Source organism: Anomaloglossus baeobatrachus, chromosome 3 (genome assembly GCF_048569485.1).
Source record: "Anomaloglossus baeobatrachus isolate aAnoBae1 chromosome 3, aAnoBae1.hap1, whole genome shotgun sequence".
Lineage (NCBI taxonomy): Eukaryota > Metazoa > Chordata > Amphibia > Anura > Aromobatidae > Anomaloglossus > Anomaloglossus baeobatrachus.
In genome coordinates, this window is record NC_134355.1 from 651,888,592 (window position 1) to 651,900,671 (window position 12,080).

The window sequence follows — 12,080 nt, forward strand, 5'->3', positions numbered from 1 at the left end:
GCACCAGAGCTTTACCACACACGTATTGCACAACTCTGGTCAACTGTAACACATACTTCGCCATCACCCTACTTATTGCCATGTTATAAGTGAGATGGCGGTACGTTGGTGGTTTCCTCGAATACTTTGCAACAGATTTTTAATTAAGAAAACTATATATTTTTTTTTCATGTAAGAAAACTACAAATTACAAAGTTTAAAATTATACACAGGCCTCTATTATTGGAGCTTTTTGTGACCTGGCTCACCTACCTCTTGATCAGACGTTCGACCCATCTCCTTGAGTGAGTAAATGTCCTTCTCCTGGGTTTGGAAGGAAAGCTGCCCCCATTGCCACCTGGAAAATGGTAATTCTGGTATTTAGATCAATGAGACTTAAAGGGTTATTTCAATCTACAATATCCTCATCAAATAAATACATCAAAATATGTAGTGTAATAAGATTAGCAAACCCCTCCAATGAGAGATGTGGTATAGCTCTTCAGATTCACTGTCATTACTTCATGGTCAGGGATTTGCAGGACCTTAACTATCCATAGGTGTGAAAACTCATATAGTCACAGCCAGTTAGTTGCTAGTGGTCATAACCATGGATACCTAAGGTCCTGCAATGCCCTGAACATGAGGTAAGTGACAGTATATCAGGAAAACTATACTACATTTCTAATCGTAGGTATATGCTAATAATGATAATTTGGAGATACGGTATGTATACCCCTTTAATATTATTCCAGGAAATGAAAATGTACTTCTAAAAGGAGTACAAGGAAATGATGTTAAATTAATGACTATAGCAAACTTTAGTTAATTGTTACTCTAAATGGTATTGACCACATTTTTTTTTTTTTTTATGTATACTGGGTTTAGGGTCTTGTTTCTTTAGGGCCATAGAGATGTAATTGAGGAGTCTCTTATCAGGTTAACCAACATCCCAACCCAGTTTACTTGGGTTCCTATCCAAGAAATCAATCGTTCTTGATCCATAAGAAAGCTACATTTAGTGTAAGCTGAGATATCTACACAATCTACGCAAGTTTTAATATAGGGAGCTAGATTTCTCATCCTAAAACTGCTAATATAACGAAGAATAAAGGCCATTTACATAACGGGACTTTAAACCAAGCAAAATGAACTGGGCAGGGAGAAGTGTTTGGGTTTCTGCTGGGTCTTTACACAAGCCTGCCCACCACATCTTCCATCAATGGGGGTTTAAAAACACACAAATTCATATCTACATTTATATCATGACATTTACACTTAGGCCCAGCTGTAATTTAGAACCCAAGACAAATTTGACAGTAAGTATAATGGAAGACTAGAAGCTCTCAACATATTTACCTTGGAAGACTTAAGCGATCTCCACTTCAGATCCCAAATGAAGTTCGGCGTTGTCAGACAAAACCAGAACAGTGTTACTGGAGCTAGAAACTGCTTCCACGGAGCCATCAGCTATTATGATGCATTCGATGTCCCCTCTGTCCTCAATCACAATGTACTCATCTTCTCCTTCAATGACTATGAATTTATTGTCCAAATTTTCCACCTCAACACGGTCTTCCACAGTTTCCAGAGAATTGTCAGGCATGTCTTCTCCCCATGGAAAGTGAAGATAGTTCATGGTTATGGTCACTGGACTCCTGATGGTGGGGTCTTCAGCGAGCAGGGCATGAAATAATTCTTGTGCTTTAGTGGAACATTTGGTCCAATGTCCTGGCGGGGCTGTTTGGTTTCCAAAACGTTGCCACTTGATAAAATCTTTGAACAGAGGATCGTCTTTGCGGCCCTTTCCCAAGGAAAATATCCCGTGAATGCAACATACAGAAGTACACCAAAGGCCCATGTATCCATGCTGGGTCGCAAGACTAAAGCTTCATAGCTTTGCAATTGACACAGCTCTGGGGACATGTAGGGAATGATGTGTGACATTGATGACACGAGGGTACCGATGGCTTGTGTCAGGCCGAAATCACTCAATTTAATATGGAAGCAGTCTTTGTCCATGAGTAACACATTATCTGGTTTTAAGTCTCTGTGCACCAGTGAGTGATCGTGCATATATTCTAATGCACTGGTTAACTGTACCGCACAACGCTTCACCATCACTTCTGGAATTCCAACCTGGAAAAGAAGAAACCATTAGATACATGCTGCCTTAATTAGAGAATGTGGCAAACTGAGAGGAAGGGCTGCTCTGCTTTGTTTTTCACCACTCTAAATCGGTAAGCATTTTACTACATACAGCAAACACCTCTTGACTTTTGTGACTACAGCTCTGACTGGTGGAAGCCGCTGATATCTATTGCTGGAAGTCTGAGAGCCTCGTTCAGTGTCTTCTACACTTATATTGAGAAGTGACTTCCAGTCTGCCCGGCAAACACTGCAACAATTCAGCCAGTAACCACTCCGGTCACGTGGTGCAAAGGAAGAACGGGATAAGCAATGGGAATAGCAGAAGATGGCTATTCTGTGTTTTACTAAATACAGAGAACGTGCCTTACTGATAACTATCTAGTGGTGAAATAAAGAACCCAGAGTGGTAAATTTAATTTAGAATACGGATTTCCAACTGACTCTATAGTTCAGTGTTCCCCCAACTAAAGTTCTCAAGAGCCACCAACAGTGCATGTTTTCTGTATTTCTGTAGTAATTGTATATGTGATTTAATTAGCTGAACAGGTGGTAATTCCACCCGTGCAATACCACTGAAATCATGATCTGGGGTTGGTGCACACTGTTATTAGGGATTGTGCATCCACTAGTGCAATGTGCCAAAAGAGGCAATAAGGAGTCTTGAAAGAACTAGGGGTTGCAGGTTGGAGAACACTTTTCTAGGTATCTAAATCAGCTGTAAAAATGAGAAATGCCACTCCTTACCACACGTCAGAATATTTAAAAAAAAATCTCTGCCCAAGATTCTACAGCTACATATTCAAAAACACTTTGTGATTGTGAAATGCTTACACTGGGTTTGATTAGCGAATGGAGAGTTCCAGCAGGGGCCAAATCCTGAGTCAGGACATAGAAATACTCCGAGTCCACGTAGATTGGGTGGGTGAAGATGATCCCTTCGTGACCCGATAAGGTGATGGACACACAAAGCTCATGGAGGAAACTTTGTTCCTTTGTCTTCCTCTTCTTCATTAGTTTAAGGGCCACGTGAGTTCCTGATTTTAAAAAAATTGTTTAGATGAAATAAAATTAAAAATAAAAACAAAAACAAATACGAAGTAGAGAATGGGTCTTATTTTAAATATTGGTATTTAACCTCTTATTACATATATATTCCTTGAGCTCATATTAGTTTTGGAGCACTAAGTGACCTATGTCATGCTGATCACACGGTTCAGCTTCTGTATTGGTGTGATCATCTGCAGGAGCCTGAGCAATTATACACAACCCGGCTGTAACTGAGTACTGATGACCTCCCGATCCTCGCAATTTTACCCGTGATATGCAGCTGTCAGCTGTGTCAGAGGCCCATGGGCTGCTGGTGATGGCGCTCCTCATCGGCCACCCTGTAGGGCAATGGTAGATGGCGGTAGGTGTCTATAGGGCTGGTGTTGGTGGGAATCTGCTAGTCAGGTACAAACCATGATTTGTAATATTTGGCGCTGTATGGGGAGTGATATGTAGAGCAAGGGAGCAGGGCGTCACATGTTAAATTTCCCTTGGAGGACTAATAAATATTGTAAACCTGTTTTTAAATTTTTTTATAGGGATGAAAAAATGAAGAAAACGTCCTCCTCAAATGTGTGAAACCCTTTACAACCATTTGAAGTACCTATACATCCAAGGCTCTGTCTTTTTAATACAGGCTCGCACACAACCCACGTTTTCTCCCTCATGATTCTGCTGATCTGATGCAGCGAACAGACACTGGGGATCTCTGATCTACCCACTGTGGTTAACCAGTTAATTCCTGCTCTCAATGTGACAACTGAATGTAACACTGTCTGGCATGGATCGCAGTATTCCTCACCACAATCAGTGGCCCAGTTACGCGATTGCGAATGGCTGGTGGGTTGTCATGAAAGTGGGGAGTGTTCAGCTGATGACCCCTGTGGCTGTCATGACTCTATTCCTGTGAATGGTGCCATAGAGCCGGCATTCACAGGAGAGCAGCACTTCTGCTGATCCCAGTAATGCTTCAGCACCCCTCTGAACAGGAGAAGTGATTGGACAGTGCAGTAATAATGTGCCCTAAGGGGACTAATAAAATCAATAAAAAGTTTAAAAAAAAGCTAAAATTGTCCCATTGAAAATAAAGCGTGCGTGTATGTTTATTATACATATATATTATGTGTGTCTGTGTGTATATTATATATATATATATATATACACACAATTATAATATAATATAAAATATATATATATATATATATATATATATATATATATATATACACAATTATAATATAATATAAAATATATATATATATACACATATATACACAATTATAATATAATATAAAATATATAATTATAATTTTATATTATAATTGTCTATATGTATATATGTGTATATGTATATATTATATATTAATAATCACCAAAAATCGGCCTTGGTAAGATATGAATAATATGGGAATTATATGTAATAAGGTGGTCTCCTAACATAAGGAAAAAATTCCACCACCCACTTGTTCATAAATACAATGGATATTCTGATCTATGTCAACACACAAACCAACTCACAAAAAGATCAGATAGCAGCAATTAGTGTAAGAAAAATCTTTATTTAACAATAAAAAATGTAGAAGGAAAGGAGGGGATGTAGTAACAGGGAGGATACACAAGATGCCATACCAGAGCAGCTGAGAGCAGAGAAGTGTGCAACGTTATGGAGAAGCCACAAAGCAACCTTGTTAAGAAGTAAAGGGGAAGCAAGCAAGTATTATTGAATTATATTCAGGCAGGGTCCCAAGACAGAATAATACAAAGGGCATCAAATGGTGGCAATCAAGTATTAGCGATAAGCACACATACTCACAGCTGGAGTGGCGCCAAGTCCCATCCGACGCGCGTTTCAGCGTCAGCCTTCGTCAGGGAGGGGTGCGTGGCGACATACCGGCAGGGTAAGTGTATTTATGTAAAGATCCAGCCAATCACTATCCGGATCAAGTAGACGGCGCATGCGCTGTGCAGATCGGCACAGAGCCCAAGCAGAAAGGACGCGTCATCGTCGCTTGGCAACCGGAGTCGTCCCACTATGAGTCACCGCCACACGTGACAAAAAGGTCACGTGACGCGATGATGTCAGAGGGGCGAGTACGGAGCTCGGACAATACAGATACGCCCACTGCGTGAGCGCTGTCCGGAGACCGCGCATGCGCTGTAGATCCGGATAAACCAAGACATGAAGTATATTATAAACTGGTGCTTATTACCCAGGGAGTATATACATTAGTCAGAGCAAACAAGGAATGCATATATACATTAATCGGAGCAAATAGAAAAGAATATAATTCATCAGTTTAAGATAAATAGTTCCTATATATATATTTAAGAAAACATACATATATACATATACATATATACATGTGTATACACAAAAAGCATACATGGTGTAAATATTAAAAATATATATATACACATGCAACCCTGCAAGCTTATTAAAAATCTTTCATACATATAAAAGAGAAGCATCATGAAAAACAAAGGAAAAAAGAAAAGCAAGTGATAAAATGTGAGAAAACAGGCTCACTGAATAAAGTGTATAAAATGTATAAACTAAGTTTTTTCTTCAACTAAATATAGCTGTATAGAAAAAGATATAAAAAATTGTATGGCTATAATTGTTGCAGTGTAGGGGTGAAAACAAGTGTATGAATATGTGTAAGGAGATCCGTGTAAAATAAATAAATGTATTGAGAAAGTGAATGCGACCTGAAGAAAAGACAGTGGCAAATGGACAGAGTGCATACACATACAAGAAATAGTGCAATAAATGTGAATAATAAATATTATAAATATGTTAAAACATAATGATTCTTGAAAAGATATATGAAATGCGATCAAATTTGAAACAAATTCCTGACCTAATATAACTTTCAAAGTATATTCTGGGTCCACCGATGATATGAAAAAAACTCTTGTCCTGGGAGTAATCATAGGCTGGATGAGAAAAAAGCAGGAAACATCATGATGTAGAAAACACTATAAAAAGAAAAAGAGGTTTAGTGAGATACTAAATAAAATATGAAAAAACCCTTTTAAAAAACAGAGAAAATCCCTGCCAAATATGTACTGATGATCAGAAGGATAAAAACAAGACAGAGAAAAATGTTGCAATACATAGAATGTGCATACATATACATACAATATGTATATATACACGGATACACATCTACGTATATATGCATATAAATACATACAAGCACATAGGTTGTAAATGCAGAGACCAATATTACATCAAGGAAACCAAGGGGAAACTTTTTACAGGAATGATGTAAAACTAAGGTTTTCATTTAACCCTTTTGGATGTATGGTATCTAAGGTCCAGATCCAGCGACTTTCACATTGGGCCAATTTTTTGGCCACATTCCCTCCACGAATATTCATAGGGACATGGTCAATGCCGCGGACTTTCAATTGTGTTGAGTCACACTGATGGAATTTTCTGAAGTGTTTCGGAATCGTCTTAAGTGACTCAATGTCGTCCTCATTTTCCGCCGCTATGATGTCACGAATGTGTTCCCTTACACGTACTTTTAGGGCACGTGTAGTCAAACCCACATACATTTTCCCACAAGGATAGGTGGCCTGATAGATTACAGCTGTTGTAGTGCATGTAATATGGTGTGTGATGGTATACGTCACCTGTCCACTTGAATTTGGGAAAGACGTGGCTCGCTCAATATTAGGGCAGGCCACGCATCTCCCACAGGGAAAACAGCCCCAATTAGTTCGTATCTTAAGGTCAAAAATTGGCTTTTTTGTAGGTTGGTAGTGGCTAAAGACCAGCATATCCTTCAAATTCTTGCTCCTCCTAGCTGTGACACTAGGATTTGGTGAAAGATACTGACTAAGGGATGAATCTGAACGCAGAATCGGCCAGAATTTCTCTATACTTTTCCTCATTACATTCCATTGTGAGTGGAACGTTGTAATAAATCTGACTTGTTCTTTTTTCTGTTTGTCCTGTTTGGTGTACAGTAGGGTTTGTCTGTTGTTGTTGTTGCCTGCTCTAATGCAGGCTGTGTTGATATTTTTCCTACTGTAACCCCGTTCGAGAAATCTTTTCTTCATAAGATCCGCCTGTTTCCAAAAATCTGAATCAGTGGAGCAAACTCTCCTTAGGCGTAGGAATTGTCCTACAGGAATCCCTCTAAACATCTGTGGGGGGTGTGAGGAAGTCGCGTGTAACAAAGAGTTCACCTCCGTATTCTTCCTAAACATATCCGTTTGGATTTGGTTTTTCTGATCTCTTCTTATTACAACATCCAAAAAATTGATTTCCTTCATGTCGTATTTATATGTAAAGCGGAGGTTGTATCAGTTTACATTTAAAGCTTCAAAAAATATCCTTAATTCTTCAGCATTGCCCCTCCAGATGATGAAAATATCATCAATGTACCGGGCCCAAAATATGACCCGGTCCATTGATGAATCACCATCCGAGAGGAACAGCTCCCTCTCCCACAGCCCCAGGAAAAGATTTGCATATGATGGGGCACAGGCCGCCCACATTGCTGTTCCCTGGAGCTGTAGGTAGAAAGCATTGTTAAAGATGAAAAAATTATGCGTCAAGGTGAAGTTCAATAATTCCAATAGAAAATCAGTAAAGCCAGTCTCCATATTACTCATTTCTAAATAGAAAGAGGTGGCTCTAATACCATCTTGGTGACGAATGGAGGTATAAAGCTCCTCTAGGTCGCACATCACCAAGAGCATGTCATCTTCAATATAAACCTGATCCAATATATATACACAATTATAATATAATATAAAATATATAATATATATATATAATTTTATATTTGTCTATATATATATGTATATATGTGTATATGTATGTGTGTGTATATATATATATATATATATATATATATATATATATATATATATATATATATATATATATATATATATATTACACATACACGTATAATAAAAAAAAGTTATGGCTCTTGAGTCTTTGAGGTAGAGAAGGAAAAAAACAAACTAAAACTTGTAATAGTCGGGTGGTGAATGGGTTAATCTGGTAGCTTACAAAAACAACCCTGATTTTTCATCTGGCTGCAGTTACTTGAACACTATAAATATATATTAAAATATATATTATACATATAAATAAAATTATATCTATTTTATATGGAATTTATTATATTATAATTTAATAATCATTATATGACAGTATTTTTTTGTAACTGTTTACAGGATAAATAGTGCTAGACAGAAAACAAAGCTAAAACTAAATATTTTCCTGCAAAAAAAAACATCCTCCTACACTTACAAGAAATTTTAAATAAACCTGTATGAGGTTTGTGTTTTTTTTTTTTTTTTGTTTTTTATTGAATTGTAGTTTAGAGTATTTAGGTGCATACAACGTATTGCCTAACACCAATATGGGGAGAAATTAAAGAACCCCCCCACAGTAGATCTGCCAGTGTTTACTTGGTGCAGGATATGAAGGGCAGAAAACTTAAAACTGGCAAATGGTTTGTTTTTTTTTTCTAGGAAAAGTTTAGTGATTTATATAAATCCCCAAACGCTGCCAGACAAATGTAACTCCCCCAGAAATACCAAAGTGCTTATATAGCGATGACCAAAGAAAAAAAAAATATTCTGGCTCTTAATTAAAATGACCATGGGAAAGTAAAAATTGGTTTTCCCTTTAAAATGGGCACATCCAGAAAAAATAAATAAAAAATTGGTTTTCATATTATATAATGGGATTTGAACTTTATACAAAATTGTAACTTTTACAAAAAACTGTATGATTGTGTCTATGGCTTTCAGAAATATTGAATAGACTTTAGAAGAAGCCATAAAAAATGACTACTTCTCACGTGTAATGTTGGACTCACCGGTTTTCTTCTCCATAGCCATGACCACTCTGCCGTAGGTGCCGCTGCCCAGAGTCTCCAAAATCTGGAAATCCTTCTCGCTGGTCTTGGGGAGCTGAAATGATCCAGTTGCTTCCATTGTAGCTTAGTATGGTTTTTGTTTTACATCAAATCTATCACGAAAAGGAAAATGCGAGATGTGAGATGACATTTGCTGTAAAATCCAAAACTGGAGCGGTACAGAATGAATATCACAATTTCACACACACTATACATATTGCAAGTTGGCCGAGGGTTGGAAAGATTTCAGTATGAAGACGTCTATAGACCTTTTACATAGCGATTAATGGGGAGAGGGGAATGAGCTGTTATCACCATTGGTTGCTCATCTCCAGAATAAAGGATGAGACATATTAAAACCAATAAGTCCCATTCTTGTCCCAATTCTCCCCGGTGTCAGATCAGGAATATCACCATACATACTAGATTACTAGATGGTCCCAAATCATTGGGTTTGGTAAATATTCATCTATAGAGTAAATCATACCTGGGCAATGTAGAGTCAGTTGGGTTTTCTCAAGTTGATTCTGATGCAATGTATCCGGAGAGCAGCAATCTCACTATTAGTGAAGTCACTTCTCTAGGAGTTGGGTGCAATGAAGACCTTGTAGGAAAGATTCACATCACAAATGTGTGCAGTGATCCAATGGTCTTATCAGGACACCCTGACCAAGAGATGGCCCTTCCTACCCCTTCCATAGACAATGGGATAAATGGCCGTCTAGTCATATGGTAATGAAGATCTCCCCTACATCACCAGTCTATTGTATGGGAAGTTCATGAGCAGATCAGGTATAAAGGACGTCTGGGTGGAGGCCACAATTTGTTCTTTCCAGTGTCTGCTAATTGTTGACTTGGCCAACATTTTTTCAGATGCATTTTTCTCGCATAATGCGGTTTTTACATGACAAACGACACTAAAATATCCAAAACACTGAAGAAAATTACATACTGTTTGTCTAAATGTTCTGTCAACCATCTCGTTACTTAAGGGTACCTTCACACTTAGCGATGCAGCAGCGATCCGACCAGCGATCTGACCTGGTCAGGATCGCTGCTGCAGCGCTACATGGTCGCTGGTGAGCTGTCAAACAGGCAGATCTCACCAGCGACCAGTGAACAGCCCCCAGCCAGCAGCGACGTGCAAGCGACGCTGCGCTTGCACTGAGCCGCCGTCTGGAAGCTGCGGAGACTGGTAACTAAGGTAAACATCGGGTATGGTTACCCGATGTTTACATTAGTTACCAGCGCACACCGCTTAGCTGTGTGTGCAGGGAGCAGGGAGCTGCGCACACTGAGCGCTGGCTCCTTGCTCTCCTAGCTACAGTACACATCGGGTTAATTAACCCGATGTGTAATGCAGCTACATGTGCAGAGAGCAGGGAGCCGCGCACACTGCTTAGCGCTGGCTCCCTGCTCTCCTAGCTGCTGTACACATCGGGTTAATTAACCCGATGTGTACAGCAGCTACATGTGCAGAGAGCCGGAGCCGGCAGCACAGGCAGCGTGAGAGCTGCAGAGGCTGGTAACTAAGGTAAATATCGGGTAACCACCTTGGTTACCCGATGTTTATCTTGGTTACAAGCTTACCTCAGCTGTCAGACGCCGGCTCCTGCTCCCTGCTCGCTTCATTTGTCGCTCTCTCGCTGTCACACACAGCGATCTGTGTCATAGTGGGACAGCGCCTTTGAAGAAAACGAACCAGGGCTGTGTGTAACGAGCAGCGATCTCGCAGCAGGGGCCAGATCGCTGCTCAGTGTCACACACAGCGAGATCGCTAATGAGGTCACTGCTGTGTCACAAAAAGCGTGACTCAGCAGCGATCTCGGCAGTGAGCTCGCTGTGTGTGAAGCACCCCTAAGCCTTGCGAAAATTTGCATCCGGCTTTTTAAAGACAATGACCAAAGTTTTCTTTATCCTGAGAGGTCACCAAAGAGAAGTGATCACCTGAACCCACAAAACAATCTATGGTGTCTACAGGGGACATTATTTGTTATGGGGGCATCACTGCTTTATTGGTGGCACTCAGAATTACTTATAGTAGGGGAGTACTTAGGGGAGTACTATCCTGTGATTGTCTAATCGCTTATGCTTTATACAGCGATGCCACTGCATTTTTGTATATAGTAAATATCACGTCTGTTTCCGGTACGTGTGACATTTGTTTTCACATGTACTTGAGACACTGGCACACGTAGATCCATTAAAATCAATGGGTCTGTGCACACGTTTGTGTTTTCACATGGAATGTGTGGAGCATACGTGTCTTTGTGCTCCACATGTAGATATGTCCGTTTTTTTTCTCCGGCAGCACGGCTGTCATGTGGACCATACACTGATTTAATCCGTGTGACACGTACTGGAGAAAATGCGTGTCTGTGAAATAAAATGCTTTTTCTGAACTCTCCTGTCTCCAGTGCTGCTGTCTCTGCCGCTGCTGTTACTTGCTTCTGGGCCTGCTCATTATGCTCTTTGCATAGTCACTGCACCTTGGACAGGAAGCAGCAGCGTTGGGCACAGCAGCACCATGGACGGGTGAGTATATAGGTTCCTGCTATCCGTGTGCCATGTGGATAGCAGTGACAGCACATGCTGAAAAAACCACACACACACACACACACACACACACACACACACACACACACACACACACACACACACACACACACCACAGACTTTAACAATTTTTTTTTTTTATTTTTTAATAAACCTTTTCCAAGTCCTCTGGTAGGTATGGCCTCACCATCAGATATTTGGGGTATATTGTAGGAATAATCCATAATGTCCTCTTATGATCTGTGTGAGCTGTTATTGATTCGAGCAGAGGTCTCAGTCAAAACCCCGGTGCCGACATTGCATATTGACATGCGCACAAAGTGGGGGGGGGGAGGAATTGTCAGTTTCAGTGCAAACTAGAGGTGAAACCAAAAAGAATCTGACAGCAAGACATCCCAGATATGTAAGTGTCCACAACATCCATCCCTCATGAGGTAATGAGCTGTAAACGCACCA

The 12,080-nt window shown here is 39.8% G+C and overlaps 1 protein-coding gene across 1 annotated transcript; it reads right to left on the minus strand.

Annotated features, from left to right (window-relative positions):
• Positions 1–1,626: 1,626 nt before the first annotated feature.
• On the minus strand, positions 1,627–9,147 carry LOC142297372 (serine/threonine-protein kinase SBK1-like). Its single transcript, XM_075341600.1, has 3 exons — positions 9,030–9,147; positions 2,962–3,164; positions 1,627–2,118 (listed from the first exon to the last, which is right to left on the minus strand). Exons 1-3 carry the CDS (start codon positions 9,145–9,147, stop codon positions 1,627–1,629), a joined length of 813 nt encoding a protein of 270 aa, XP_075197715.1.
• Between the last annotated feature and the right edge of the window lie 2,933 nt (positions 9,148–12,080).